This window comes from Gekko japonicus, unplaced genomic scaffold (assembly GCF_001447785.1).
Source record: "Gekko japonicus isolate JY-2015 unplaced genomic scaffold, Gekko_japonicus_V1.1 scaffold1332, whole genome shotgun sequence".
Classification (NCBI taxonomy): domain Eukaryota; kingdom Metazoa; phylum Chordata; class Lepidosauria; order Squamata; family Gekkonidae; genus Gekko; species Gekko japonicus.
This window is the reverse complement of record NW_015167089.1, coordinates 339,174-353,505: the sequence shown is the minus strand read 5'-3', so window position 1 is coordinate 353,505 and position 14,332 is coordinate 339,174. Positions and strand designations below refer to the sequence as shown.

Here is a 14,332-nt window from a genome sequence, read left to right as displayed (position 1 = left end):
TCTCAAATTGCCTGCCTTTCACCCTGGAATCCATGTTTGTATGTGATGTGGGGCTTACTCTGACATTTGCAGGAATTTGGTGTCATTTTTGCTAAACTCCCTGTTGGGTCCTCCTTTTGTTGCTTAGATCCAATCTATGACTTTCTTATAATTTTATAGCAAGTATATAGTGCAGAAAGCTCTTTGTGACTGTGTTCTAGAGGTTTCAGGGATGAATGTATGTAGAGAACTGCATATGCCTCAAAAGCTGGTTTTTTACATTAAAAAATGTAGCTAGTTCTATTTTGTCTCATGCAGTGAAATCCTAAATAGAGCTATATCTTTCAAAGTCCACTGAAGCCAGTGGAATTAGAGGGTATGCTTAGGATCGCTCTATAGTGCAAGCCACTTTGATGATCACACACAAAAATAATTGCTTACAAGGCCCACACTCTAAAGTAGACCAGAAAACAAGGGTTTAAGACAAAAGAATGGGAATGCTGGTAATATTCCCTTACCTAATCTTGCCAAATGATTCATACCCTTGGATTTATGTTAAGTAAAAAAACAAGAAAGTAGCAACAAAATTTGAAGGAGAAGTTACACAGAAGGAGAATGCATATATCTAGTTGAATGCTTAGCATATTTCTAAGAAGAGCTCTGTTGCTGGTTTGATTTATTTTATTATTAATGACCCATGTTTCTTTTCTCTTTAGCATCAGCACCATCCAGTACCATTGCTAAACGCAGGATTTCTCCCAGTGTCAATTCTATCTGGGAAAAGAGAAGTGTCATCATGTCTAATATTACCATTGATCCAGATGTCAAACCCGGTGAATATGTCATCAAGAGCCTCTTTGCTGAGTTTGCTATTCAAGCTGAAAAGAAAATTGAAGTTGTAATGGCCGAACCCTTGGTGAGTCCCTTAACAGAGCCTTTTTTAAATTGTTTTGTTCTTCTGGAATAGTTTAATTTTATGTAGATAACAGAGTGCTTTTAGATCTGGCTGTATAGGTGAAAAGTTGAGCCTCCCCCACAGTATGGGATCATAGTAACATAAAAATATACTTACTGATATAGAAACATATAGTGATGTAAAAGTCACAGAAAAGCTATCTAATGTAAGTAGAAGTTTGCTCCATATCTCATTGGAAATAGTTGGCACAATTCTATTGTCTTTAATGGAGCTTGTACATTTTGTTGTAGTATCAAGGAAGGAGTGGAGGCTGTCATTGGGATTTAGGGCTTCTTTATTGTAGGGCTTGATGGAGCTGCATAAAATTGGTTCTGTGATTCCTTTTTAGCTTGTCTTATGTCTGGTTCAGTAATGACAGTATCATCTAGGCGTTGGCTGGAGCCGAAAAGGGAACAGCTGAGCAAGTCGGCTCATCCTTAGCTCTCCTCCTTTATTCTCACCTCTCTAAGTCTTTTAGACCATAGATTAGGAGTTCATTCACCAAGGAGGATTAATGTACAAGGACAGCTGCTTTGTCTATGGTAATTGGGGATGGGGGAGGGGTGCTTAAGGGAATAATACAGGGTGGGAATAATTAAGCCTCCTGCATCCTTTGATAGTCAAATGAGAATCAATCCTTTCCTTTTAGTACTCCAGTACAAATACTAGAGTTCAAGATATGCGTGTAACCTGTTAAGTGTTAAGTGCATTATGTGTAGAGGTAGGTGTCTTTCTCTCTTTCTCCCCCTCTCTTTCAAGTAGCAGCAAAGATCTCTCTCTAAAGTGGTTGCCAGGGAGAATGGGCTGAGGCTTCTGAGTTGAGACATATGCAGCTCATTCTGCCTGTGTTTGCTCTTCACACTTGACAAGGTTCATGTGTATTTGCTAGTCTAGTAGATGCAGCAGTGAACAAATGTTAACATGAAGATTGGATCTTTAAAGCCAGAACCTTGGTACAGAGGTGCAGTAGTAATATTTGTTTGCTCCATGTATCCACCCTCTGACTCAGTAATGCTCTGCACCCAGCTATAAGGTGCACACACTTGTTCAGCTCAGAGATGGTTGGAGAAAAAGTCAGAAGGTAAAGGAAGTTTAGAAGGACAAATTAAACAAAAACTATAGACTTTTGGACAGGGCACAGAATAATACCTGTTAACAGGAAGTTAGAATAACAAGGCCTATCTAGTCTAGATGGATGATAAAATATAAAATCCAGCTACGTTAATGCAGACAAAATGCTTTCCACTATCAACTCTAGCCATTACAAACCAATACTTCAGAAAGATGTTCAAGCTTTAGAAAGCCTCCAGGTTAATGGCTACTTTTATAACTCCCTTGGTGCAGTGTAGGCTAGTGTTGGTTACCCTTTTATCTGGAACGGAGTTCATAGTGTTTCAAGACGTGCATTCTGGCTGATTCTTAATGAAGCATCTGCAACAGAATTGAATCAACAGTGTGGCACGTTTGGATCCTTGTGTGCACATGGGTACATCTTCAGTAAATGTAACAGAGCTGCTAGAAGCCTGTGATTCGTGGTACTTGGAAGACTTGCATATTAGATTAGCCTGCCCAAACTCTTGTGAGTGGACAGACTTTCTTTCACTTCCAAATTTTTGTGACTGAAATCCTAGTTTTTCTCTGCATGAAAAAATAAGTTGGTTGGCCTTGTAAGTTTCTGTTACCAAGACCGCCTAAGTAACAAAGTGAAGTTAAAATCAATAGGACTTCACAGAACTTAAAAGACAGTTGTTTTTACAACTTGTGTTGATTGCACTGAGATTGTGAGCCAGTTGGAAATTCCTACTGTATTGTTTGCTGGTTGCTGACTTTTGGCCGACTTATATGTGACAAACAAGCCAAGGAGATGTGATTCATTTTCATGGAAAATAGGTGCAATAAACTATTGTTTACACACCTGCTATGACTTCTTATATGACCCAATTCATTGTTAACATCTTTAACAGTAATGTAATAAAATACTGTGGATTTGGGCATTATATTGCTTTCATGTGCCACCTGTTTCTGTTCTGGGAAATAGTTTTAGAACTGACATTTGTGGGGGGACAGCTTTTCTGATATTTATATGAAGAAACAGCGTCCTTTAATTTTCTTTCTTGTGGTTTATAAATATTCTAATATGAATTCAATGAAGTTTGTTAAGGCAAAATCTTGCAAAAATTAAGGACATGCTCATCCTGATTATGCTTTGGGTTGCTTTGACCACAGTTTTTAAATTCATTTATACCCTGCCTTTTCCCCAAAGAAGCTTACATCATTCTCCTCTCCTTCATTCTCTTCTCCTATGAGGTATGTTAGGCTGAGTGTTTGTGACTGGCCCAAGGTCACCCAGCAAGCTTTCATGGCACAAGTGGGGATTTGAACCAGGGTCTTCCAGATACTAGTCCAACACTCTTAACCTCTGTACCACACAGGCAGCAGGTGGGTGCAAAGTCAAACCAGAATATCAGGAAAGATTAGTATGGAAATATCACCTGCCAAGATAACTTCATCTGGCTCTGTTTTTCTAGATGCCACTTTTTAGTCTTGCAGTTTGTCCCAGTTCAGTGTCATACGCATTAAATAATACCGCTTTCTCCATTTGCTTTGTACATAGTAACAACATCCAGCTTTCACTATGTTTACATATTTACTACTAATAAGAAAAGGTAATGTTTTATGAAACAGTATAGCCATCCTCTGTGATCTCTGAATTGTTACTCATTGCTTCACCATCAGTTCCCTTACATGTGTGTGTGTGTATGTTTCCTTATTATCTAACAAACTTCTTATAAATAAGTAATATCAGCCCTTTCTGTCTAGCAGCCTGAATTTGACTCTCAAACTCATCCTACTAAATTGCGTGGAAGGGGGTCCACAAATTTTGGCTTAGTTCCTGCCTTTATTTGTGATTACCACTGATCCCTCGCTTCAGAATAGTTTCTCTCATTTACAGTGTGGTTTTTGCTGGAGCTGCCAGCTTGATGTGAATACTTATACTTTTGCTTCCTAGAAATGGGTGTGTGCTTCTCTCTCTTGCTGAGCATGTCAAAGAGGGGCATTGCTTGAGCAGAGGAAAGGAATTTGTTGCCGTTGAGCTGGCAGGTGGGTTTATGGAACCCTGACAGTGTGCATAGAACACCTTTTATGATTAATTGGATTTCCAAGATCGTTAATTTCCAAGGCTACCAGTTTTATTGTAGTTGCCATTTCTAAAAATGTTCTCATATTCAGTGTTTAATAAGTACAAAGATCATCTTGTACATGTATACCACTAGCACCCTATAGTACTTAGATGGGAGCATTAGCACAGTGCAGACAAGACCTGGGCTGTTTGAGTTTGTGTCCTAGCTTTCAGTTTTACTGGCTGGCCCAGGCTAGCCCAAAGTCAGAAGCTATGCTGTGTCAGTCCTGTTTAGTATTTTCATGGGAGACCACCAAGGGATTCTCGGGTTGCTATGCAGAGGAAGGCAATGGCAAATCACCTCTGTTAGCTTCTTGCCTTGAAAACCCCATGAGGTCTCCCTGAGTTGGCTGCGAATTGATGGTACTCACATATACACACTAACAGTTTTAACTGTTCTTCATTTCATCATCTTTGCATTTGGGGTTACTGGTCATTAAATCTTTCTTGCTTTGTTACCCATGAGAGATATCTCTGAAACTACTGTGTCATGCACAGTTGTCATCGTTTCTTGTTAGATTTACAAATATACACAAATCATCTCACAAAGATGTTTGCTGGTCTACTTCTCTGGCCTTAGAAGCATTAGCTGTTTGTGGTGTGTTGATTGCCTAAAAGAAAAAAGTGAACGGATTTTATTCAATATCACAAAATTTCCCTCTTTCATTTGTTTCTGGGGTCTCATTTTCTACTGAGGTGGATGTTCTGTTATATCATGGTAACACTGAAGTAGGTCTTTGGCTGTCTTTTGGGTTGGAGTGTACCAGCATGAATATCATATTTTGCCTTCTTCCTCATGGTTGTTCAACTTGCTGGTTCATCTGTTCTGATATAAAAACATTCAGGAGGCTTTCTATCTCCAACAACTCACCTTGTGTTAGTAACACTTTGGGTGTTAGAGCTTAGTAATTATAACTAATTATTAGATGGGTATGAGGTTTGTTTCCATTCTTTTGTCCTTTCTACTCCTTGAACATTTGTTAAAGCTTATGCCAGTGCCTGATGCTTGAACCTTCTAGTCTGTTCTACATGTTTTTGTCTTGAATATACACTTAACTTCACTATAGAGACTCTCTTTATTGCTTCATTTTACTGCATACAGGAAACTGCATACTGCTTTTAAGGTTCTCATAGATAATGGCTGGTGTCTGAACCTACAGAAATTACCTATTATTATATTATTTTTAAGGTTTCTGGTTGGCCAATATATAGATACTTTTGTGGTAACTACTGCTAAATGTTTTGGCCACACTAGCAGATTTAGATTCCTCTAAGGTTGAGCTGTGCATTTTGTGTTTAAGAGGTAAAGTTTTGCTGCTAAACATGTTCAACTTCTCTTTCAGTACTTGGTTCCATCATACTGGCATTAAATTCTGATTCAAAGAACGTATTCAGCTTTCTTATTTCTCTGTATTAAAGCTTTCAGCAGTTTGTTCCTTGAAATATCTCCAGTAATTTCTTTGTCAGGTTCCTTATTAACTTACCTTGTAAGCAACTTGTAAACTTCTGGCAAAACAAGAGTGTATGTGTGTGTCACTGATCAAGGTGTCTGCTTTATTTTTAAGGAACACTTTTTTTCTCTTATAGCCTTGTTGTCTGTATTTAGCAACAGTGGCATCTTTTGATGCTCTGTTGCCTTTCTAAAATGTGGTCAGTGTTTTTATGTGAGCTTCTAGTATAATGTGCTTAAATGATTTCCGAGATTTCTGAAAGGATTTGAACTCCCCACTCTCATTTTTGGCTTTCTTCTTCATCGTTTCTCTCCATTCTGCTCCTGAAATTGGATTGGGCTCTGAGAATTTCCCCACATACTGATGAGATCATGTTTATGTTTACAGTAATGGCACATGTGGATGGATGTGTTTAGAAGCTTACAGTGTGTCCTATATTTGTCTTGGCTGAGGGAGAGAGTGACTACAATATATGCGATTGCTCTGAAGTTTGTAATATTGACTTTTTGCTATTCAAGCTCTTGTCCAGGCTTTCTGCTATTTAAGCAGCTCTTCAGGCTTTCTGCTATTCAAAAGGCCACCTGTTACAAAGCTATCCCTTTCCATGCATTGACAGCTCCTCTGTCCTAAGATATCTGTATTCATAGCAGTGGTATATACGGTTACTCATCTCTCTCTTTTAATAAAAAGAAAAAAAACCTATGCACAGAGAAACTATTTAGAGAAATTTTAGAATGAGTTGTATGTTTTTGTGTTTTTTATTATAAAGCAAGTGCTTTTCCTGCAAAGTATTTACAATTTTTATATTTTTTAAAATAAGTCCCTGAAGATTTCTTGTAGATTGGCTCAAACATGTTTAGAGGAGAATTTGACTTTAGTTGAGCTGGAAGTAGGGCTGCCAAGCTGCGGCGGGGGATCTGCACGTCTTCACAGGATCCCTGCCGCAGGGGAATGCGTCGCCAGGATGTGACGCTACACGTCGCTCTGGCAATGGGACTCCAAACAGCCCCGTTGCCAGAGCGACACGTAGCGTCACATCCTGGCGACGCCAGTGCAACGTGTATCGCTGTCCCCCCGCGGCAGGGATCCTGTGAAGACGTGCAGATCCCCCGCCACGGCTTGGCAGCCCTAGCTGGAAGACTGAGGCTTCTTTCATACAGGGAAAAGGGGACAGGGAGGGACTTTGCAGTTAAGTTAAATTTGCAGTTAAATTTTCCTCACTTTGTTACAGTGAGGGACTTAGCTTATTTTGCTTTAGTAGTTGAATGTGAGCCTGAATAATTTGCTGTTCATCCTTATGGTGCTGTAATAAAAGTGACTACTTCTTTTGCTATATTAAAATATTTCCAAGTCACACAGCTTTTTGTAACTTTGTATATCAGCTGTGCTGCCATGAGTGCCTCCTCCTGTTACCCACAGCAGATCTAAGAAGCCAAGCTGTTCTTGCTTTCGTGTCTTGCTCCCTTCCAAATATGCTTAGAGAGAAATGTTGAGGGTGTACATATTTTGTGAGGAGGGTTAGAAAGGATCACAGCTGCAGCGTTCCCTGAGGGAGAGAACTGTTGTGGTTACATACACTGGAAGGGAGCTAACATCTCTTTGGCTGATTCCTTTTATTTTATGCATGTATTTTTAACTTTCTGACCCTGAGCAAGTATTAATTTTGCAGTGCGTATATTGTGATCAGTGGCCCGGGAGTTTAAATACTTGCTGGAAAAATCTCGCATTGTCTTAAATAGGCAAAAACAAGGAATCTGGGTACACATTGGCTGCATTGCTAGAACAAGTTGTGCTGCTCTTGCACAGCTGCCTGCTTTGGCATGTGCTGACTATGGTAGCAGCAGGGAACTCTGCTCTCACTGTAGGAATTGTCAATAAAGTCACATCCTAAAGGGATATCATACCTTGGCAAATGCATGGACAAAATGTCAACAACAAACCAGTAATGAAAAGCAAATGGAAAAGTGCCTTGTGTAACAGCAGGGGAGTAGGCAGTGATTTATACTGGATCCCCCCCACCCCCCTTGTGTTTTATTAAACAATGTGAAGAAAGATGATGCGCAAGTCGATGCAGCATCTGTCAGCAGAAAGATGAGACTTAAGGATCTAAAGGAATGTTTGAGTTGCATTTCTAGTGCGGAAAAAATTGTAGGAGGAGAAGGGAGTTGAGATGTCTGGGAAATAAGAATATGATGCACAAAAGAACAGACACAGTGTTCTTCTTCCATGGGTCAGTGCTGGAAAGGTCATGTTGTCCTTGGACAGAAATCAGTGACTGTTGATCCTGACCCCATCTATCAAATAGAAACAAAAACAAATAGGGGCTAAAATTAATTATAGTGCTTGAAAGGCCTTGAGAGCAGTTGTGCTGTAATTGTTAGAGTGTCAGACTAGGATCTTGGAGACACAGATTCAAGATCCCAGTCTGTCATGGAAGATTGCTGGTGACCTTGGGGCAGTCACACACCCTCGGCTTAACCTACCTCACAGGGTTGTTGTGAGAATAAAATGAAGGCGAGGAGAACAATGGAAGCCATTTTTGGGTCTCCATTGGGGAGGAAAGTGGGGTATTAATGAAGTAAGTAAATATACGGGGTTGGTACAAATAAGAGTATTACTAAAAATGTAACATGTCATTTGAACCTGTATACCAAAGAAAGATGATCTTGGATGTTTGTTGATGGCATTATAAAGCCCACCTTTCCTAGAGTGTCTGTAGATGGTGTTTGTACGTCTTCCCACAGTCTCTGGTTAAACTGGTTTAGTGAGGTTGTGTAACTGCTGCAGGAGAAGCTGAAACTAGTTCTCAAAGCGTGAGCGGTGCTATTATTACTTTTTGATGCATGCCCCTGTTCAGGAGAACACACGATCAGTTGCATGCCTGTTCTTCTTTAGATTCTGCTTCAACAATGTCCTGCAGTTTCAATAAAATTTTATCACCCCCCTCCCTGGGTTTGGCACTTCAATTTCCTGTACTAGTGTACACTTCAATTTCCTGTACTAGTGTTCCCCTTTGTAGCAGAATTACCTTGGAACCACACATTAGATGTGAGATTTGTGACTAAATTTCCCTGTATTTGCTTTACCATTGAAGCATCTGTGTGGGGCATGATTTGGATTACCGTAGGTGCTGTAGGAAAGGGGCTGCGGTGGCTCAAGTGGTTAAGATGCTGAACTGCAGACCAGAAGGTCGGTAGTTCAGCAGTTCGAGACCCGAGTGCCGCATGACAGAGTGAGCTCCCGTCTCTGGCCCCAGCTCCTGCCAACCTAGCAGTTCGAAAGCAAGAAATTGCAAGTAGATAAATAGGGACCACTTCGGTGGGAAGGTAACAGCGTTCCATGCACCTCGGTGTCTAGTCATGCCGGTCACATGACCACAGAAACGTCTTTGGACAGCGCTGGCTCTTCGGCTTGGAAACTGAGATGAGCACTGCATCCCTAGAGTCGGATTCGACTAGCTTTCGAGCAAGGGAAACCTTTACCTAGGTGCTGTAGGAAGGGGATGTAACCCTTTTCCCCTTGATACCATTTTCTGAATATCAGCTTCCTTTGGTTATGGGATGGGGGAAAAGACTGGTATGCATATTGTATGTTTTTCTCTCTCTCTCCCCCCCCCCCCCCCCAATGTAATAGCTATGAGGGCATGACTTGTTGTTTATTTCTGGCAGAGAAATGGTGTGATAGGGAAAGGGTTTAAAGGCCCTCAGCACCTTGACCCAGATACAAATGGTCTGTTTTCAAAATGACATGTAACCTGTAATATGGCCCATTGGACTGAAATGGACGAAGAAGAACTTGCCCACTGTTCTTTTCAGTTTGTTTTACCCCTTCATTTGCAAAGGACTAGTGAGCTTGCAGGGTGACCTTCAGCCAGTCACACACTTTCAGCCTAATGTAACCTGTGAGGATAAATGGAGGTGAGGGCAACTACACAAACTGCTTTGGGTCCCCATTGGAAAGAGAGGCGGGGTATAAATGAAGTTAAACGAATAGTGACTGCAGTTAAGAAAATGAAGGAAGGAGTCATTTCCCAATCCCTAGTTATGCACAGTTTTGTAGCTACCTATGCTGCATCAAGGCTCTTGGGGCCAACAGGAAGCTTTTACAGCAGGCCTACAGAAGTTGTGACCCACCAAGCCAAATGCACAATAAACAGCCTTGTTTGGAAGGATGGAACTTTGGGGCTGGTTTAGCATCTAGCAGGCCACAATACATGGACTGTTTTACAAAAGTAATGTGTGCAGCCAAGAAAGAGGATGGTAAAGGTAAAGGTTCCCTTGCTCGAAAGCCAGTCGAATCCGACTCTAGGGTTGCGGTGCTCATCTCCGTTTCAAAGCCGAAGAGCCAGCGCTGTCCGAAGACGTTTCCGTGGTCATGTGGCCGGCATGACTAAACACCAAGGCACACGGAACGCTGTTACCTTCCCACCGAAGTGGTCCCTATTTATCTACTTGCAATTTCTTGCTTTCGAACTGCTAGGTTGGCAGGAGCTGGAACTAGAGACAGGAGCTCACCCTGTCTTGCGGCACCCGGGTCTTGAACCGCTGAACTACTGACCTTCCACAGCCTGCAGTTCAGCGTCTTAACCACTTGAGCCACCACAGCTCCAGAAAGAGGATGAGTAGAGCTTAAATTGGCATTTCAGTGTTACCTCCTTAGGCTTTCAAAGTGTTTGCATTCCTCCAGACATCCAACTCAATTTCTCATTGAGTTCAATGTCCTCTGTTGAGTTGCCTGAAATTTATCCCTTTTAACTTCTTGTCTTTTTTGCTTGTAGCAATGTAATAACTGTAAAGTAAAAAGCAAGCTTCAGGAATTAATTCAGTAGCAGTAGTATGCTGACTGATAAATCCATACACATCTCATTTTGCTTGTCATTTCACAAACTTGCTGTTTATTTTATATAGTTTTTCCGATTTTATTGTATGTTTGGTATCTTAGCCCCAGTGATGTTTTCTCAAAAAGTGAGATAAAAATGTTATAATAACAAACATAGATACAATTCTGCTGTGCACAGTAGCATTTTAAAATGCTTAAAATTGTCGTTAAAAATCTTTAAATCTCTTAAGAAGGTAGCAAAAATCAACCTGAATTACTTGGCATTTTGAATATGATGAAAACGTGAGCTGCTGTCAGATACATCCTGATTCTTTAATTTTTTATTCTAATTACAGGAAAAACTTTTGTCCAGATCTCTTCAGAGAGGTGAAGATCTTCAGTTTGACCAGGTTAGAAAAGCATGTCTGTTTCTAGAGCAGAAAATATAAACAGAAAATCTCTTATTAGCCTATGCTGGCCAAAAGCCAGCAAACAAATCAGTGGACTAGTTAATAAAGTTCAAATGGGAAATTAATTCCTACTTGGTAAGAGAGTTAAATTACAGTCATAGAAACCTTCTGTAGAAACATTCTGGATACCACGAGACTTCTGTTCATTTTGGGGGCAACAAACACAACCACCCCCCTGGATTTCTTAAGGGATTTAGCTCAGGAGATTTTAGCTCAGCTTTCTATGCAATTTTCTCTAAAATGTTTAAATTAGAGCAGTCACTCACTGGAAGAAATCATAGCTGACCTTACTGAGTGATCAGCTCAGCATATGCATAAGTTGTAAAGAAAGCATGTTATATTTTCTTTTTATCCCATTAATAATCTGATACCTTCACTAAAACAGAAATACAGGATTAAAATCTGTGGTAGTTATATTTGCAGACGCCAAGCTCTTTGCATACTCAAGTTCCTCTCCTTCTAAATCTTGTGCTCTTGCTTTATGAAGAGCAGCACACATACTGTACTTAAGCCTTCAGATAACCAACAAACTGAATTTGTGAACCCTTGCAAATCCTCCAGTATAATTTCCTTGAACCCCTCATACACACAGGAAGAGCCTTGGTGGATCAGACCAGGCTCATGTGCAGATATTTGACAGGATGGGAACCTGGCTAATTTGTCCCAATCTTAAATCTTCTACCACACATGGAGTTGAATATCTGCACAGAACTAAAGTAGAGAAGAGATATGTGGATATTTATCCCTTGCTGATGTCAAAGGCTGGAATAAATCCCTCAGTCAAAACTTTACATGCTGCTTTCGTTATTGCAAGCATAATCTTGCTCACCTTTTGAAACTGTATACTTAAGGAAGAGTGATGTTGAAAAAAACTCCGCATAGATATCATCTTTGGAATGGGTTCTGAGGCACCTAATGATGCTAGCCAGCCTGTATAGTGTGCAGTGTTGCTTGCCTAGGGCAACCACATGCAGTAGCTACCAAAACCATTTTGCCAAGTCTTTGCATGCTTATCCATGTTTACTGATGGCTGCCCACAAAGCTCCAGAGTCTTCCATTCATCAGAGTAATGCAAAAATCCAGTTCAGCATGCAGCATTTAGGAGAGACGAGTGTAGATGGATCTTGGTTTTTACTTCAGGTGCACAAATAACAGACCCAGTACCATTGTATTTACATTGTTATGTATTATGATAATACTTATCACATACTTTAGAAAGAAGAGGGAGTGTTGTGAAAAGATGCTGTGCAGTAAACTGTTAGAGAACTCCCAGCCTTTTCTATTTGCAGTTGATAAGCTCCATGAGCTCAGTAGCAGAGCACTGTCTCCCCTCCTTACTACGCACCTTGTTTGATTGGTACAAGCGCCAAAATGGAACTGAAGATGAATCTTACGAGTACAGGCCACGATCCAGCACAAAATCTAAGGGGTGAGTGGGCGTCTCACCTTGAATGTATAGTCTTTAAATTTATGCCATGGAACAATGAAATTCAGTATCTCATCAGAAACCATAATTGTCAATTGCTGTTATTCTTGACATAGCCTTTAGAAGCCATGTGGGTGAATTCAAGGGAGTTCTTTTGTAGTTCATTTCCTACGTGATGTTTCATTTTAAGGGTTTGTTTTTGTTACACTAAGAGACTTCAGATGTGGTGGATATTTGGGGAGGAGCAAAGAACCCACTCAATATTGTTATTTATGCAAAGCAATGAAAAATATGAGGCACGTGATGATATGTACGTATGAATTTCTATATAAGGGGGGAAAGGATTTATGCTATGTTAAATTTTTGTTTCAGGGATGAGCAGCAGCGTGAGAGAGATTATCTACTTGAAAGGAGGGACTTAGCTGTAGATTTTATTTTTTGCTTAGTTTTAGTAGAAGTTCTAAAACAGGTAAGCTCTTTAACTTCTGCAAGCTATCTAGTTTCCCTGGTAATCTTTTTGCTTTTAATTGTTTAAACTACTGAATATTTCCATAGTCTGCTTAACTTCTTACATGCAAAGCTGAGGCCTAATCCTTACAACTGCCCTAAAGCATTCTTTGGTTTGTAGTCTCCCCCACCCGCCTCCTTTAAATCTCTGATAAAATCTAGATCCGTTAAATCAAAGCTTATATTCTAGTGGGAGAAATATGTGAGGTATTGATGTCAATGAGCCAAACGTTTAGTATTAAATTTTGGGAAATGTACTATGTAAAAAAAAACCCACCCCAAACTCGACAAAAAAATTTACCACCACCCCAACCCCCAGTAAAAGTAGCACATATTTTTGCCTTTGGATATACTTACTCTCCATTTATGGCTGCCGCCTTTTTTTTAGTATTTTCCCATTAGGAAGAAATTGTCAAGGTCAAAAGAGTTGGCCAGGATCTACTGCAGCTTGTAGTCCCACTGAGGAAAATTTTAAAAACTGGCACTTGCCCAGTTTTTTGTAGAGGGTGTGTCAAAATCTGTGCTGGGGAAATCTTTTTCCCCTGGGATTTGTCTTCTGGATTCTGATTCAGTTCAGGTGTGAAGTACAATGGGTTCCTCCTGTGCAGATTTTGTCTAAGGTTGCCAGGTCCCTCAGGGCAACCGGTGGGGGGGGGGGCTTACTGGGAGCAGGGAGTTTCATCTAATGTTTCAGTGATGTGCCCACATGACTTCCAAGTTCCAACATGACCCAGAATGACGCAGAGATGTTGGGGCAACACTCTGGTTTTGAGCTAGTTTGAGCTAATTTGTTGTAGAGAGCTAGTTTGGTATAGAGGTTAAGTGCATGTACTCTAATCTGGGAGAACCGGGTTTGATTCCTCATTCCTCCACTTGTAGCTGCTGGATGACCTTGGGCAAGCCATAGCTTTGTCAGAGCTGTTCTTCAAAGAGCAGTCCTCGAAAGAGGTCTCTCAGCCCCACCTACCTTACAGGGTGTCTGTTGTGGTGAGGGGGAGGGAAAGGAATTTGTAAGCCACTCTGAGACTCCGAGTGAAGGGTGAGGTATAAATCCAATCTCCTCCTCCTCCTCCTTCATACAGTTAGCTTCTACAGTAGAGTTTTTGTCCAAAAATCAGAGTGTCGCCCCAAAGTTCCCAATGTGCCTACATCACTTCCAGGTCACGTTGAAATCACATGGGCATGTCACTGAAATTTCGAGTGTTCCTCCCTTTTGGGGTGGGGGTAATTCCCCCTACCAGACAGCTGATCAGCGATGAAGAGGTAGGGCCTGACAGCAGGGGACCCCCACCTCCACGGGGGGGGGGGAGTCTGGCATCTCTAATTCCCTCTCCCTGTCTTGATTGCATAGCCATAGTTTGTCAGGATAACCAAATCAGGCCAACTGTTGTTGGTCCTAACCCAGAATTACTTCCAAACCGTTATATGAAAACCCACTTCAAACCACAGTGAACCTTCAGACTATTTTGAAGGGAGCTTTTTTGACACCTTCACAGCTGATTTTTTGTTTTGTTTAGTAATGATGGGAAGTGGTTAATTATTATC

At 40.8% G+C, this 14,332-nt stretch overlaps 1 protein-coding gene across 1 annotated transcript in view; it reads left to right on the top strand.

The window, feature by feature from the left end:
* Window positions 1–704: 704 nt before the first annotated feature.
* FRYL (FRY like transcription coactivator) overlaps window positions 705–14,332 on the top strand; it is a 100,461-nt gene continuing 86,833 nt past the window's right edge. Inside the window, exons 1-4 of the mRNA XM_015412870.1 lie at window positions 705–895; window positions 10,741–10,794; window positions 12,144–12,283; window positions 12,653–12,749. Coding sequence (XP_015268356.1) covers window positions 776–895; window positions 10,741–10,794; window positions 12,144–12,283; window positions 12,653–12,749 — 411 coding nt within the window. The 5' untranslated portion in view covers window positions 705–775. The remainder of the gene's footprint in view (window positions 896–10,740; window positions 10,795–12,143; window positions 12,284–12,652; window positions 12,750–14,332) is intronic.